We start from the raw sequence: 18,898 nt of genomic DNA on the forward strand, positions 1-18,898 counted from the left end.
ACCTGGGTGGTATTTAAAACAAAAAAATTGAACTACATTTTAATTGAGTTGAGATGGTATTTTTCTCAATATTAACATTTTTTTTTATTATTTATTTATTATAATTAAAATGTTTCAACATATTACATGTTATACAAGTTTGTTATTTCAATTAATACAATTTAGAATTTAGAATTTAATTGGAATATGGTATGGATGATCGGAAGATAGTGTGGTGTTAATTAAGGAGTGGGAGTGATGAGGAGTGGAAATTTATTTATTAAGGATGTTAAAGCAGCTAGGTGGGGGTTTAGTATTAATTTTAGCTCGTTAATGAGATTTGTGACGATTTGAAGAAGTCGATCGGATGGTGATGTATTTGCTGTGGATTCGGCATATGTAAGTTTTCCCTTGGGTTTGAGCGTAGCGTATCATGCCCACTTCTGTGGGGTGCAGGTGGTACAGCTTGAGTTTGTGTGTGTTTTAAAATACTTGTGCATTGTGTAGCATATTAATTGGTGAGATAAAATTACAATAGAATATTTTTAAAGAAGGAACAGAAGTCACATTGCTATATAATATTATTCAAATGTACATCATCAATGAATAGGTCACCGCAATAGATGTATCAAATTGAAATTCAATGATATAATGTTACATACTGAAAAAAACTCAATTTAGAAGTGTTAGCCTCTATTTTTAAGGGCGTAATATCATTAATTTCTAATAGGTATGTGCCTAATATTAGTGTTCTTGTTTTTCTCTAAGCAGTGTGGTATATTGAACTAATATTTTTGCAAAGAGCATATATCTTAAATCATATAATTTATTATCAGAATATAATGTACAATATTGTTATCATCGTATGAGTCAATATTAGTATACCATAGAACGGTTTTTAATACTATTAATACCTATTACCTTAATAGGTCTATGGGATACATAGCTTAAGATTAATCTAAATATTTTGAAAATGTTATTGTGCATGGACAATGGTAATTAAATAACAATCGGACATATTTTCAAGCATGTTTATGAGGATCAAGAAGCATGAGCAACAAACGACTTTGCAGACTTTTGCTGGACGCTTAACAGCTGCACAGTCACCGGGAATACGGGAAATCCGGAAGAAAGTACCATCATATTGAAGAATTGGTTGAACGAGAGCACAAAAAAATGACTTTTCATACCTAATCTTTGGAGTGTCATTATATGAACCCAAGGGTTTTTAAAAGCTTCACGACTTTAGAGACATAATAAATAGGTAACAGTACATAGAAGATGTATGAGTTTTGTAAATAATAATTTTTTTATATATTTAAATTTGTAATAATTATATGTTAGTACAGTATAAGTGCTGTGTGTATAATAATAATAAAAAACTGTGTATAAATGAATTTTTTGAAAAAAAAAAAATATAATATATAATAATAAAAATGTCGCTTCTTCGCGAGTAACAAAATATAATTGAATAATCTTAGCAAGTCATCGTGATAGTAGTACGCAGATGTATAATATCATTGTAGAGCGTGTGTGTTTTTGATTTACAAAGTTGCTGTCAATTACATATGCCTAGAGTTGCCAAAAGATCCCAATCCCGACTGAGAGGCACCTTTGTTGAATCCCATTTGAAGGTTGAGGTGACCTTCGGATGCTCTCAACTGGTCTTCGGTAAATTCTCTCTTATTAGCATCAGCCATTTTAGGTCCCAATGCCGGGCCAGTGTACTCCGGGTGCTTTTGGGTCTGCAAACAAATAAGTTAAATGTATTATTAAAACTATTATAGTTATTATTTAATAATTATTAATGTATAGGCGTAATCAGGGGCAGTGCATCCATCCCCGACACGTTATATCAAGAACAAAGATAGCGATTACTTATTTGTTAAATCTTGATGTTCAAATTAGGATTATTAATTTTTAATATTGATGCTGCACTTAAATGTTCAGTTATAAGTCAAAATAAAAAAAGATTATTAACAAACTTAATTGTAACAGCCGGGGGATGTTTATATTCTAAATAAAGTATTTATTTTTTCCAAAAAACAAAAAAAATGTACAACCAACAACTCAGTTATACCTACCAAATTATCAATACAATACAAGTTCTGTTTAAAATTACTTCAATATTACATGGTATAATAAGTAAACGCGGTTTATATGTATGGTAACTCCATGTTGATGGAATTAGATTGGGAAAAAATGAATTTTCATACACGTGAAGAAAAACTAAAATGCAAGCTTAATTGATAATAAATTCTTAAGAAGATCAGAGCATCATTTGTTTTCTCTCTCTGACCCACACGCAGCAACATGGCAAAGGTATGTTCACCAGAACCAACCCTGTGTCGTATCATATCCATTATGAAATTTTAAGTTGGGAACATTACCTGTGTAATTTTTGTGATATTTATAAGCGCATTAAAATTTTTATAATGTACATGCTCATAACTCGCAGAAAAATTTTAATATCCAACGCATAACGACACGAGTTATGTTTGTAAATTCAAGTTTGATAGTGGTTGGATTCCCTCTACTACTACAATGAATAGGGTTGGTTCTGCTGGACGTTACTTTGGCATGTTACACGTTGGTCACGAATAGTACATAGTTTTAAATATAAATTATGTTTCAGGCACAACTGCAGGTCCGTGTACATATTATTGTAAACCAGGTAGTGGTGGTGTGAACTTACAATGCGAGCGAGGGCGTAAAGGCAGAGCGTCACCTGCGGTATGTTTCTGCGTTCGAACAAATCGGCAGTTTGGAAAATCTCTTCTTCCGGTACACCGTATTTTTTGATGGCCGCTTGAAATCTACAAAATAATTATATATATATATGAGCACACGTGGTCGAATTAGAGTAATATGAAAATTAGAAATAGCGCGTATTCGTGTTTCAATTTCAATATGTATAAGAGTACCTGCAGTATATTATAATATACAATATATAGGTACCTGGTACATCCAAGTACTCCAACTACTCCAAAAATAATCGGCTACAGAATCAGAAATTTAAAATATATGATAAAAAGGTAGTATTTTTAACAAATAACAAAACCCTTTGAGCGGCGGATTAGGAATGGAAAATCTCAATGAAAAATTATTAAATTCTGAGCGTCAACTTATTACATTATAAGAAGGTATCACTTTATTCTTATTAATATGACCTCGATTTATAAAATATTCTATACCTCTGAATAGAAATATGTTAGATATTTTCAATAACGTTAAGAGGACGTTATACCCGCATGTGTTGTCTCCGTCTTACGAGAGCATAACATATCAAATTTTCTGTTCAGCACTGTTGGATTAAAATTTAGAGTGATTGACCTCTTATTAAGACTATAAAGGTAACATCATTATTATGGAGAGCATCCCATGGGCTTTTTATTGCATTTTAATTTTAAAACGAGTTATAGTTATATAGTTATACTAACCTAACGAGTAGTTTAAGATGTAAAAACAATTTACAATTTTAAAATACTCATAACTCGTTTTAAAATTAAAATATAATAAAAAACTCATGAGATGCCCTCCATAATAATCTTACCTTTAGCTTTAATAAAAGAACAATTCACTAATTTTTAAACTGACAGAGCTAAATGTGATCTTCTGAGATTAGACTTTGGTATATTACGCACTTGCGAGACAGAGACAACACATCTTAATAATTTTCGCGATAATGATTTAAGATTCAGCCGGTAATAACACCGAAAAAAATGGGTTTTTTTTCGATTTTTGACTATCGAATTTCAACGTTTATAATATACAACTCTTACATCCTCTTATTATGAATCATTTGCGATACAAACACAATGTGTGTAACTTTTTTTTAGTTTCAAAGAATTAACTATACGACCGAGTATTGTTTAAAAAAATATTTTCTTATTTTTCAATACATCGTGGCAATTGCAAATAATAACAATTATATTTAAACCATTGCTTATAAATACTATAGTATTTATAATTAATGTTTATACTAATTATTTAACGTTCGTAATACTTTATAGTACGTCTTGTGTTCATCGGTCATCGACAAATTCGCAGAATTGTTGAAACTGACGCGATAATTTAATATTGTACGAAAAAGAAAACTTGAACTTAAAACAGCAAGTGGATCGTTTTTTAAACGTATAAAGTTTGAGTTATGTATATAGAACAACGTACCGTTGAATGTTCTCCATCAGCTGGAAGTTTGAACCCTTGGTCTGTATTTTTTTCACCGATCCGGGGGCTATCTTGTTGATGAGGTTGCAAAGCACAACACCGTCCTTCAGATAATCCTCGTACGAGACGCCTCCAGGAATCGGCTCACCCAAAACATTACCAATCCACTCCAACATCTCTTTTTCTTGTTCCTTGTTTTTAGCCTGCCAAAAAATCGTTTCTTCATCAAATAGATTTCGGTATACACCACGCATCAACACGAAAACATGATACACCCGGATATAACTCAATTACTTGTATCACTCAGAATCCTATACATATTTTTGAATTCTGTTTGTGGGACATGAGACTATATTATTAGATCATAAGTTTCTACGACTTACGATTTCTGAACTCTTGTATTTTGCGCATGCGCAACATTTTCACTCTTTCTGTGTACTCTGTTTTTAACATTTAACATACCCAGTGCTGTGTCGCATTACATAACAAATTTTTTACATACAACATACTTATTTGTATTTCATTGATTTTTGTACTACACGAGACGTTACGACTTACGAGTCATGATACCAACGTCAAATACGTCCCACGAAAGTTTGTTTGACGATGTTTTAGTTTCAATTATATGAAAATCGTTTTAGAGAAAAAAAATTAAAAAATGATTTGATAAATTCTTCAAGTTCTTTTTATCGATATTAAAAAATAACGTATGATAGTGCTCGGTACATTTCTCTTAACTAAACTTGGCTTGAATTGGAATTTGCCCAGCCTTGGACTAATATTATATTAATATTATACATACGAACTGTACGTATTTTTTCCATAGCGCCCTCGATCGTTTCGATTTAATGAGATTTTTTTTACTATTATTTGTGATTATATTTTTAGACCGCGTTCAGTGTATTATATTATTATACATGATATTATGAGCCCGTTAACGAAAACAGACTTTCGCTTTACTTTTTTGGCGATCGTTCAAAGTTTGATATGTATAATATAATATACATAAATGTTGGTATCTATAAAAAAATAATAAAACGCTTCGTATATTATATATAAAAATAAGATATGGAGGCATAATGAGCTTATTATTAATAATACGTTGTCGGTCCTACCATTTTTTCCTACCTGTACTAGTTAATAATAATGCAAACAATTTATATTATACCATTGACTACATAATATTTTTGAAATATAAAATAATGCAATATTGAAGATTTGGGCTTATTAAATTTTTCAGAAAATAAAAGACACACTATACATTCATATTTACATAAAAGGAAATTAGTAAACTATTATTATTCAGGTTTTCGATAAAAAAATACTGAAAATCAATCGGTGTAACAATTTTGTATTGAAACTAAAAAATTGTCAAATAGAATTTTGATTTCAATTTTTTCTAATAGTTTTTATCAATATAGTATGGATGTAATGTATTGCAGTATAACAATGAAAATCTAAACAGTAATCAGCCCTGCACGCGTATTGGTAAAAAAATAATATTCATATTTTTTTATTTAATATGGACAAGTTGTGCAGATTATAAGTCTATAATAATATAATGTACCTAATACAACAACACGATATCATATTATTCATATTGTTAAACATTATGCGCATAGAAAACGATAATATGCAATTTTTTCCGCATTCGTTCGTCACAAAAACCCCGAAAAACAATACCGCATAGTCTCTGCAGTATTGTCATTGGCACATAGTATTTGATACACATTGTTGTCTACGTTGTACGACAAAGAGGGTATGACAATATTGCAAAATGCTCGTTCAGCGATAATATTTTAAGATACGCGGTGGCGAGACGGTGGTGGTCTGACTGTGGCGCGCGACGGAGGAGGTGCGCCCACCTTCAAGTCGCCACTACAGCATGACATATGGAAGCGTCGTAAAAGAGGCGTCGTACCCACAAATATTATGTCGTTGACTTGTCGTCGAAACATATACATACATATAGCGAATGTAAAACCAATTCATAAAGTAATTTTTTTACGGCAGACGTTGAGCAACTGTTGGTGTTCAACCTGGAGCAGATAATATCGTCGTCGTGTTTGCACCTCTATCGCGTTTTTAATGAAACGCGATCGCGACCGACGGTTATTCGATAAATCAAGTCAGCGGCACACACAGCGACAAAATTACTATCCATTATTAAGAAAAATCGTATTTTACCTATAGAGCGAGTCGAACTGAACTCGGGGGCCTATAAGTCCAGAGTGGCGCCGTTCGAGGGATGCAAGCGAGTAGGTATGACTTAACCGATCCGCGTATTTTACCACAGTTTTGACAAATCACTACCGCCCAATATGTAACGAAATACACGAAGACGATTAAACTTCGGCCCCGTCCAACCCATTAGTCGATACCGTCTACGTTGACACAGCGGGAACTCGTCGAAGATGATTGCGCGATACCATCCATTAGGGATATTTTTTCGGGATGAATGAAAAGACCGTTGCTCGCCCACAGCGATATCATAGTACAGTCAAGTATAATATGAATGAATGGCTGCCAGTTGTACATAAATAATCGTGTGGTCTCGTCCGCGGATATTTTTGACGTACATAAATAATTAGTTAACGCAAAATCGTGTTGCAAACGCAAGACGCTTGTCGTCCATTCGCAATTTGCCAAAAAAAAAATTGGCAAGTCCCCGAGGAGTTATACACGACATATATAAAAGATTTTTCGGCGTTTAAACGGATTTTTTTTTATTCAAGTCTCGTTAATGGGTTACATTAAACAGCGTGTGCCGATTTGATTTGGCCCTTTGATGATGGGTGCGACGTGCCGATGGCCGCAGAGTTGCCTCGATTTTCCGCAAAATGATTATAATATACGCAGACAGAATGATAATCGCGCGAATGTGTTCGGTGTGGTTTTCGGTCGGTCGCGTGCGCCAGCCAGGGTGTTGACGTCGTGTTTCGGAAGTCGTTAAAACCGCTTCTCTAAACTAAACTTGTGAAATGTAATAGTTGTATTTTTAAACGTGACTTCATCGCCGTTTGTACATGGGGTGACAAGTTTTTATTTTCACATGGCTACAATGAATAATACAGCAAACGCTTCGTGTTATCGGTCATGGTTTTATACATTATTTTCCAATAATATATATATTTCACATTTCGTCGTAGGTACTGCATGAATGCAATTTATACGTATTTTTGGTGCAGCTGAAACCGTGCGTTCTTGCACTTAGATATTTTTTCAAAACTAAAAGGTATATTACATTTTAAAACCTACATCGTGTCGTCTCTAACTTAGTATACAATTTAAAATACGTTAAAAATTCATAAAACGCTCCGTATATAATAAATTACGGTTTCAATGGTTTCAAGTTAATATGATTTTTTAGTGAAATAATTTGTCAACAAATCGAGAGAAAAGAACAACTAATTTACTAATTCGTATAATCTAGAAATTTGAATATGTTTTGTGTTTTTGCTAATATGTATTACTTTCTATCATATATTTTTAATGCTCAATAATTATAATTTATTGGTTTGCTTTAAAATCAAAATAACATAATACTGACATACAGATCAATTCTCCATTTCAAATCGGTAAAAAAGGATTTTGCTTAAAGTCAGCAATAGGAATTCCGTAGTAAGGAACGAGTATTGTCGAACATTCCCTGTATTGGACACTGATGTTATTTATCCGTATAGCGTTTTATAAACCATAACATTTTGTACTTGTTATATTGTATAGAGTCTACATTTTGAATAGTTAAAAAATCTTAGTTTCGAATGACGAAATTTATTTCATTATGTACCTATCAAGTCCCAATTAAATTTCAGATGTATATGGGTTAATCAATTTTTAAGAAGTAAAAACTTTGATCACAGCAACGATGCACGCGACGCAATTATGCACATTTCCCGAACTGTTAAATCCATTGTATCATTATATCGTTGTGCAGTTAACCACTGCGAAGAAACGGTATTATGGTTATTAACGCTAATTTATATTTCAAACAATGCACATCATTCACGCAGTCGAACTCGAGCCTAACTTGTATCTCGAATATAAAAAATTCTCCTCATAACACTTGTTTGGTTTTTGATACATCGATTTCTCCCCATCCCATCACCATTAAACTCCGAGCTACAGAGGTCGACTGCAACTTGCAAGTACATACCACTGTAAAATAATCTACATAACATAATAGTATTCGTCGCACGGGTTCGGTTTTCGTTGATTCTTACCGGCATTTTTCCCGCGTTCGTGCCGTCCGCTGCTGAGCACAACAATATATCGATTTATGAACCGCACGAGACTCGGATCTTTATGATGCTTTTCGAGCGCACAGTCTCGTGTCTTCGACGTGCAGCAGTCTGCTCGCGGTATTTGATGATGTCCGGCGATTGTCGTCTTCGCACACCTCACACTAGTCACACTCAATCCTACAGCTGTACCGCGAATTTATGACGATAATATAAAATACTCTATGAAAACGTAGTCACTGTCACGGATCGGAAGCCGCTACGCGTCTGCCCACCGGTCCCTCGGAGACTAGGGTCTTTATACGCGGCGCGTGCGTCCGGCCGCCGCCACCTGTTTATTTTTAGATGCTGTTTAATTGCCCGTCGAGATCACGGTGGAGATGACTTCTCGGCAGAGCACTTGCGCCGCGCCGCCAATGCAGATGTATAATAATAATACCCATGTATATAATATGGGGTGATCCATTTATAACCGGCCACGCAATCATTTTCCGAGGAGTAAATATTAAGTTCACCAAAACTTTAAAAAGCTATTTGTTTAAATACCTACCTACTTGATATTTTTCACCTTCACCGACATTTTTAGATAAGTAAGTCTTTTACCAACCTAACCAATTCATTCGGCTATGCAGTAAAAATATGAACAGGTGCTATCATTAAAAAATCCAAATGACTTTTCCCCTATTCCTGTCCCACAATTATGTTATCTATTTGCATGCGATCTAAATTTCTCATTGTATTAAGAATAATTAGGTACTGATTGCAGTAAATTAACGAACAAAATAAGCGTTTATTTTTTTAATTTCTTTTTATCCAATGCGTATAGTAGAGTAGTACTTTATGAGTATGGTTTTTCTAAAATCGTATAAATGATGGATTAAAACAATTAGTCTGTACGTACAATAATACTCACTCAGTAAAAGTACTGATATATGTATACCTAGTAATTAAATTTTTTATTTTTGTAAAATGAAGAAAAATCTAAAAGTGATTTTCGAAATTATTATTAATATCTTCATGTTTCCACATCATATACGAGTGAACTAACATGTAGGTAATAATATTATGACCAGTAATATACTTCAATATAACATAACAGTACAGTTGTTTATCCACCAATTTCAAAAATCAATTTTCCATTTTTTTACATTTTACAGAAGAAAAAAATTTAGGGGGAGGGGAAAGCTTATGCTTGTGGTAGGTATAGTATTTGATTTTTTGTTCGTGTTATACACAAATTGTACAGTTTTAACTTTTTAAGATAATATTTTGTATCCATTAAAAACACACATTTAAATAGGTAATAAGTGTCACTTGGCGCTTTCAATTTACCGTCTGCTATTTAAATAACACTCACAACTTGCGATCTACATCAAAACAAACACACTCCCGCGCGCAACAATCGCGTCACCTATAAAAAAAAATGTTATTCTTTACCCCCTCCCTTAGTTTCTACACTACACGACGGCCATTAGGTGTAGAAGTATAAACACAATAATATTATGTAGTACGACAAAATATTATATTTACTGGGTAGACGATACAAGAAATGCAGTTTGCCAGCGTTTTGGCACCCGCAATACAAGTGGATTCGGACGATTTGACGAAATTGTATAATTAATAATAATAATGATGATATTCAGTATATGTACGTGTAACATAAATTTCACGGTCGGAACCGCGGCGGATGAATGAAATAATAATAACGACACGAAATAATATTAGCCGACAAGTAAGGCCTACAACAGTATAAAAACAAACGGCTTCCTCGCATAAGTGGTTGCCAAAACGTCTTTCGATATACGACGACGACGTCGTTTGATCGATCGGTCGATCGCGGATCCGCGTGCTTGCAGGTGTACACATTGCAGCGACATAATATAAGAAAACATATTAACATAACATAAAAGTTTTTGTTGAATTTATTTTGTGAAGTTTTCGATTAAATGTATAAATTATAAGAACTTTACGTCGAGACATCTGTCTTAATAATCGCACAACTTAATATTATATACCTACTATAGTTTTCATTTTTATTCTCTGTTAATTGGTTATTGCTGTGTTTTAAATGTTAATCCAATCACAACTAAACAGTCGTTGAACACGTTTTTGACATTTGGTAATTCAACATTCGATATTGTTCGAGCTACGAACTCGATGGTGTTTTTACGGGTAAATGCATGTGTACAGAAGTTAATAATTAATAGTATATGTATAAATTGAGTACACACACAAGGACTAATAGAGAGTTAGACGCATTTAATTTTTAATTTTTTCTACTTGCCCAATGCAAAACTAATTTTCAACATAAACAACTAATAAATATTATCGACATTTCCAAAAATGAACACACTCAAATGTTTTTGGACGTTGTTTAACACCAGGGTTATTCAAAATGTAATTTATTTTGAAATCGTTGAATATATGTTTCTAAATTAACGAACCTAATTTTTAAAATGATTGTCTTACGCTAAAAAAATTAAAAGTACAGAAATAAGTTTTAAATGAGATGATTTTACAGAATCCAAACAAGAATTTCTAGGGGAAGTCTTTCAATTCAAATACGATATTTTGATGACAACCGAATAAATACAAAACTATATTCGATGTTCAATTGACTTCTAAGTCCAAACTATTTATTAATTACAATAATGATTAGTGTCTTAAGCCATACAAAAATGGTAACGTCTCTTTTAATACACATACATTACTCTACCCACTCTACATAGACGTATACTGAATATTATATTATTTTACATTATAATTTACTAAGTTGAATGTCGACACTGAACAGTGGGTCGAATAATAATCCTCCATAATGGAATATAGGTATACAACGTGTGTTAATGGACATAACGTAGGAAAAAATAATAATCTTAAAAATAGGATGCACGTCGAAAGTGTGTAGAAGTAATTATGTAATATTTTCATCTCTCTTAGTGTTTTATTTTAAACAAAATAATGTCGTTAGCACAACTGGGATATTTGGTGGTGAATGGCGGTGCGTTCCAGTCGGTTAATAATAGACGCCAGATAATAACGTCTCGCAGCGCCAAAAGAAATAATGCTGGAAAAAACTACATACGACATTAATAAATCATCAACCCCAAATAGATAAGGATAAAAGTATAAAGAAGTTGACGAATTATGTACAATAGAAACATTTTCAATCTAGTCGTTGGACGGTTTTAAATTTTTCCCTTCAAGACGAACTTACGAAGAACGGCACATACTAAGCTTGAGTTTAAACAAAACTATATATTTTAAGAACCACTAGACTCATATAATGTCTACAGTTTACTTGGATTATATTCGAAAATAACCAGCACTGTTCGTGTTTTCGTGATTTACAAGAAGCGTATGATAATATTCTGAACAGGAGAGAAGGAGATCGATAATTCTATTTCTACGAATTGCGTTGATTCAAAATTGAATTCGGAAAGTTTTCTAAATATATTCCTTCATTCTACCCGTTTCTGTAATATTACAAGATGGATACTACCCCGAAAACAAGTGTAGCTCCGATTACCGGTCAAATATAGTCGTTTATAATGTATAATCACTAAATATATATATTTGATATTTCATAAAATAAATATGAATGTAGCCAAAACGGAAAACAAATTTTAAATTGTTTAAAAGTTGTACGTAGAGTAATCTCCTTTTTCCTGTTTACGAAAGCATTAATTGTTAATATAATTGAATAGCATACGAATGGCGTACGGTCGAGTGTCAATCGACGTTTCCTTTTGAAAAAACAAACAAACAAAAAATAGGAATAGCGCCAAAAATACATTTTCACAATTAACCTAAATTATTGCGACTGTAATATTATACAAGAAATTGTTCACTGTGTCGTACAAATGACTCGACGCTAGTGATCAAAAATCCGACTTCACAGGAACAATAATTCATACAACTAGATTTTAAAAGGGAAAAACAAACTCGACGCGGCGGCGTTATTAAAAGCTTACAAGTGACAATAATTAACTGAATAAAAAGGCGGATCCAGGAGAAGCACTGGTGGCAAGTGCCCTCCCACCCCCGTAAACATTACAATGATACAGTTTTTTAATAAATTATTAAAAATTGGTATCATAAAATGTTTTTAATTTAAGTTCTCCCTCCCTCCGTATACAGATTCTGGATTTCTGAGATTTCCGCCCTTGTTGTACAATGTAGTACATTCAGGCAATAAAATGTAAACGATTTTAATGTAACTACAAAATCCATTCAAAATTTTAATTTAATATTTCCATTACTGAAAACCACGGCATCAATAAATTAAGGTTGACAAACATTATGAAATAAGAAAACATAATATCTATTTATACTTTATACTAAAATTGTTATAGAAAAATATTTGATTGGATACACAAAATATGTACCTACTTTACGAATTATGACTATTGATAGTAGTTGATACCCAATAGACCACTTAATAATATGGCCCAAAATAATCGTCAAAAACAGTTGGTTCTTATTTTTTCTCGAGATACCGATAGTCCTTTTAATATCATTGTCACGAAGGTAATAATAATGGATGTTTATTGGAAATTGAAATGTTTAACTCTTAACACTATTGTCTATTGACATGCGTATTCCTCAAAAAAAAATGTATCACCTTACCGAGCTTACTTATATATCAATGTACATTGTACATCTCCGTATCCGTACATCTCCTTTCAGCAAGAAGCAACCCACATAAACTTTGAAAATTACACAAATTATCCGTTTAAACAGCTCGAGTCACAAAATATATGAATAAGAAAAAAGCTAGATGAAAACAATCAAGGTGAGACACCCACCCGGCCGTGCTGAACATTTTTGATATGATAAAATTAAAATAACCCTTTGGGTACAATATTGTTTAAGCGTAACATCAGGCGACTTTTGGCAAACACCTCGTTATAAAATATATAACTAATGGGCTTTTCGTGTACAACAGACGTTGAATACTTCAACGAGAAAGGCCAACCCGTTTAAAAATAGTGTTCCTCGATTAAATCTAGAAAATGAATTATATTTCGATGTTCTAAACGTCTTAATGATATATTAATATAATATAAATACACGTTGGATTGATCTCTATAAGGTCACGGTGATATTTCGAAACTGTCATTATTTAATCGTTTTCGATAAAATATTTCTAAAACTATTTCAATAAATCGATAAGCATACCTGCATACCAATTGAAAAAAAACACCAAGTAAATTAATTAGTATACACTATATACTACTTTACATGGATGGATAAGCATATTTTTTTATATTATTTCATATTATACGAATTTTTTTTATGTGCATATATGTCCCAACATGTATCGACACATAGTACCAATTAAAATGTGTAAGACTTTATTACGTCATTTACCTATGATGTAGATAATTTTAAAATGTAATCAACGTACAATCAACCAAATGCTTCTAACGATTCGAACAAAGTGTTATTTTAAGTTATCGATAAATATTGTAATGCGTGTATCCGCGACCTATTGCATAAATAATTTCCATCATAACACAATTTTATTGTTTCCGAGCTGAAAAATAATTTTGTTGCTAACATTTTCTGTGATCGGACATAATATTATATTGTACCTAAACTCGAATAGAAATATTAAATATATAAAAATAAACTAAGCATTTACAATTTTTCATTTTTTTTTTTACGGTTTTATCTACCAACACCTTTGTAGGTTATTTTCATTTGAAAACAAAATTACTTACAAATATTTAAAAGGTTGAATCGAAATCATAATAATAAATTAAAACCGACCACATACAGTAAATATATTTTAGTCAATGTCTATAGTTAATTGAAACCTATCTTGTCAAGCCATGAAGTGGTGAACATTGATTTCTCTTGTTCACGCTACCTGAAGTCACAAAAAACAATTTCCCAAACACTTACTGTAATAAGTAATAATTAATTTACAGATACTTTATTTTATTTAATAAAAAAAAAAATTTAGAAATTTATTATAGTAGGTAATTTTTTTTGGCTCCAGTATATTATTGTACATTTTTTATATTGCAATTAATGCTAATTAATTCAGTGTAAGTTTTTCTAAATTTATCGTTTTTCAATTTATTTATGTATTTTTCTATTTACTAATTTCCTTAATAAAAATAAAATACTGGAACAAAATTCCTCGCGGCCAAGGTTTTATTAATAAAAATAAAAGTTGTACGTTCATAGTATTACAGATTATTTACGAACACTCGTGAATAACCAGGCAAATCATACAGTAGGAGTAGAGTAAATTGCATTAAATATATATATAAATAATTTATTAATTTTATTATGTATATCGAAATAAAAATGTATACATATATTTTTTTAAATTTATGTCGTTTATAATCTCTCTAAAAAATTATTAAGATGAGTAAAAATTTTACGATTTTTATAAAAATTGGTACCTTATACAATTTATCGTCTCTAAATTAAGTACTAAAAATAATTAGCAATCATAAGTTAAATAAATACATTTTTCTGATTAATAATATTTGGTAGGTACTTATCAGTTATCACGACAAGTACATAAGTGTATTAACTCGACTGCAAACGTATTTTTTTAGAAATAAATTACTAAATATTTCAACTTAATATACCTACTAATTTAACACTATTTATAAATTATTGTAACTGCTTACCTACTTTTAAAGAAAACTATGACGATGTAATAATTTTATTTTACCAATCACGAAAACAGACATTTAAATTTATACAAGAATTTAATAATACAAAATAATACCTACTTCCAATTTGAAACAATAAATCATATTTAAATAAATTGATTGTTATCACAACAATAATTTCTGAGCCAGACGACGGTACTTAATAAACGATAAATAGCAATTATTAACAATACTCGTAATATTTCATAATTTATTTTAGGTTAATGATTTGACATAGATAGCTTATTGGTTATCAGTTTATCACTATGACGTACCCGGGTACGTACATTTTATATTGATTGTTTCTTACGGAGTGGATTTTTATAGTTTTATTTTATTAAATTTAGTGCTGTTTTTTCACAAAGTCCTCAAGATGCTAAAAAAATTTAGGGAACTTCAAAAACTCATAATATCAATTTTAAATAATAAACAATGATAATTTATACACTATACACAGATGCCTAATTAATGTCACACAAATAAACTTGTGTTATCGTAAATAATAATTAACCATGATTTACTTCCAAATACTACCTGAGAGCTGTTACCTGGCATGTATAATACATGAAACGTTTTTCAAACTATTATATACATTTATATTAATTGCCACCATACAATAATATATTATTGTCGATTATTACAATATCAAACGAAAAAAAAAAATGTGAGGACATCTTTGATCCACGTTCACAAACGACCAAAGCGGTCATATTAGGTAGTTACTAATTAGTAATTAATCATTATCTATAGTAAAAAATACTTAATTGATAATTATTATTTTATAATTAATATTAGTTGATTTTTAAGTAATGTCATTTTAAAAAAATACTCACTCGTCCCATTGCACGATAATAATATACCCTTCGTTTTTGCATACGTCGTATTTGCTTGCCATAAAACACAACAATTTCTTTCGTTTCGATGTCCTTACGTACAGCGTACGACAGATGGGCTTTCTGAACATCGGTTAGATGGCTCATGGCAAACAATTTTAAAAAGTTGATTCTCTTGTTGGGTTTCATCTTCAAAACGACGGAAAGCAACAAAAAAAAAAAAAACTAAATAATACAAACTCTACACTAGAAAAAAAGCGGAGGAGAGAGTGCACAGCTCGTAAGTCCTTGGTCGGTCCGACACTGCGACACCGCACTACTATTATCCGACTCGACGCAGTCCGCGCGCGGCACACCGAAGACCGAACAAGAAGAGACCTGAAAATAATTTATTATTTTTATCATTATTATTGTCGACGGCAAAATTCCCGTATTTTCGTTATCCGGCAATAGTAGGGAAGTCCGAAACTCCGAAATAACCGATCACCTGAAAACCGTAGCGCGAAATCTGACCGGCCATTCGTCAACAACAGGGGTACTGCGGTGGAAGGAGTGTCATTTTTTCGGGAAAAAAAATGTATTTTTACGCCGCCACTATCCGAGTTCGCCGCCTGTCAAGTGGGTTCCAATAACCAATCAAAACACGACCCGCGATTGTTCGAAATAAAATTCTTGGCTATTAAATTATTACCCGAATCCATGTAGGTACTTACAGCGATGCATTATCAAACAAGTCTGTAGAACGAGAACTGTCGTTATAGATTAGACTGAATTATTATTAGTTTATTTTTATTTCCATCGGCCATGTCACCGTGGAGTCTTGTAAATTTTATTTTTGCCGTGTTTCCCTTGATGTGTAATTTACTTGACTTGGTTATATGAATAACCATTCAACATATTATGATGATCGAAAGTAATCCTTGCTTTTTTTACCTGGCGTAATGTCCACTGAAAACTGATGTAAACTGTCGGACACCCAAAAATACGAAAATAGTAACTATTACGATTTGTATACGTTTATGTATTCTATGCAGGTGATACACACTGCATAAACACGTATCACCGTCATTCATTTTGAGGTGTACGAATAAATTGAAATCTGATTCTTGCAAATTATTACCAACCCTGCGTATTGCATCCTTGATTTAAATATTTTTAACACATATTATATTATTATGCTTAACTTAGAACAAAAACAAAAATAACATACATAGATAAATGTATTAAATAATTTTTTAATTTTCTTCGCACGGTAATTATTATAATGATTAAGGAATAAGGATTAAAAAAATGTTGCACATTTAATATTATAATAACGAATGCAGTTGAGCAATTCTATTGTTTAGTTTTAATAATTATTAGTAATCAAAACTATAAATTATAAATAAAAATAAATGTAAAAGCGAATGACCGAAATTGGCAAAATTACAATTTATAGTATTCAAATAAAAATACTACAGTACTTGATTAGAGAATACGATTTTAAAATGGCACTGAACCTTATCATGTACAAAATATTCCGCGTACGCTCCGTCTTCAATTCCATTGGATCGAGAACCCTTACCACTATGTCATCTAAGTAAATATTGTAAAATCTTTTCATATCTTCAATTAAATTATATCCATCTCATTTTTGGACAAATGACGTAAGGCACAACAGAATTTTAGTAAATCGTTGACAAATTCGGAAATGACAATATAATGTAATACTAATTTCTAGCCATTTGTACGCCACAAACACGTCTACTGTGCGTCTAGCTCTGCTGACGTCCGACAGTAGTTAGAAAATCTACGCTTGTTAAGGCCTCGTTGGGGTACGACCTATGGATTTTATAAGATATTATATCTAACCTAAATACCTAATATTAGATTTATACGAAGGACAAATACCTTAACATTAACAAAAACACAAGTTTGTGACTTGTGATCCTTGTGAACTGGGTGAAAGTTTAGAATCAGGAATATTAAGAGCATTCGAATACAACTTTTTCCTAAAATAATTTTCCTTATAAATATTAGAATCTGATTCTTTACCGTAAGATCTTACATCAAAGTAAAAAAAAACTCAAATTGGCATCAATTACTGACTACTGTCATTAAATATTAAAAGTATTGAAAAATATATTTTGTAGTTAAAAAACAATGAGCCTGTGATTTATGGATTTTGTATAGCACATACGTCATGTGACATGTACACAAAATTCATAAACACCTACGACCTACAGCACCAAGAAGGTTGAGAAAATTGGTTTTTGGATAAAATGTATTTGATATTTCCAACCAATATCAGAGGGTTCAGGCATTTCTTTGTTTTGTAACATGCTCCATGTATATATATTTTTTTTTTAAATAAAAATAATAGTTTATTTACTGTCACCAATCAATATACAATTATACCAATATAATATATATATATAAATACGGCAATACCAATATGCATCCAATAATTAATTTGTAATATTAATAAAAGGTGACTAAACCCCTGGGTATATTTCTACTTTACGGGACACCTTTTTTTTTGCAATTTGTATTATTGAAACTTATGTAGTTAAGAACGCTGAAAACGATGGTGAAGTCAGAATTTGGCGCTCGGACATAGTTACGAAGTTATAGCACTTCAAAGTTAGTAGATATCATGTTAAATAACTTTAAAAATGCCCGAATTTCGTCGGGCTATTCTGGCCAGGTCTTACTGACTATACGTTGCCATGCTGTATAACTCGGGTTCGATCACGGGTCCGGTAAGAAAATTTTTTGCATTTTTTCCCATTGTGTAAATAGTACCTAATAATTAATAAATGTCATTATTTTATTATTTTATGACCCCGCCGTGCATACGTTCGCGGCGGCGCCCGTCTTGTGGTGGGAATGCGTGAACAAAACGAGTTTTGGTCGGCCGAGTGGTTCACTCTTAGATGGAATAGAGTATAGGTGTTAAATTAATTAAAAAATTTAAACAAAGTTAATAAGTTATTTATTTGACGTGTCTACGTTGCCA

General features: G+C 31.8%; 1 protein-coding gene across 2 annotated transcripts; it reads right to left on the reverse strand.

Moving 5' to 3' along the window:
• Positions 1-1,386: 1,386 nt before the first annotated feature.
• On the reverse strand, positions 1,387-16,209 carry LOC111028262 (muscle-specific protein 20). 2 transcript variants are annotated; one of them, XM_022306828.1, is made up of 4 exons: positions 15,901-16,209; positions 4,150-4,352; positions 2,675-2,795; positions 1,387-1,724 (listed from the first exon to the last, which is right to left on the reverse strand). In XM_022306828.1, the coding sequence occupies exons 1-4, from the start codon at positions 16,087-16,089 to the stop codon at positions 1,542-1,544; spliced, it is 696 nt and encodes a 231-aa protein (XP_022162520.1). In that variant the 5' UTR covers positions 16,090-16,209; the 3' UTR covers positions 1,387-1,541. The 2 variants fall into 2 exon arrangements, with proteins under 2 accessions (XP_022162520.1, XP_022162521.1); XM_022306829.1 differs by lacking the exon at positions 15,901-16,209 and adding an exon at positions 8,373-8,685.
• Between the last annotated feature and the right edge of the window lie 2,689 nt (positions 16,210-18,898).

Source organism: Myzus persicae, unplaced genomic scaffold, assembly GCF_001856785.1.
Source record: "Myzus persicae strain clone G006 unplaced genomic scaffold, MPER_G0061.0, whole genome shotgun sequence".
NCBI classification, from domain to species: domain Eukaryota; kingdom Metazoa; phylum Arthropoda; class Insecta; order Hemiptera; family Aphididae; genus Myzus; species Myzus persicae.

What these genes read in the sequence shown, in the direction of transcription:
- LOC111028262 (XM_022306828.1), bottom strand. Translation starts at nt 16,089, where the DNA reads ATGAAACCCAACAAGAGAATCAACTTTTTAAAATTGTTTGCCATGAGC. An exon ending in ATTATCGTGCAATGGGACGA is followed by an intron (nt 4,353 to 15,900) that starts GTGAGTATTTTT and finishes ATTTTTTGGCAG; the next exon opens with GCTAAAAACAAGGAACAAGA. An exon ending in CTGATGGAGAACATTCAACG is followed by an intron (nt 2,796 to 4,149) that starts GTACGTTGTTCT and finishes ATTATTTTGTAG; the next exon opens with ATTTCAAGCGGCCATCAAAA.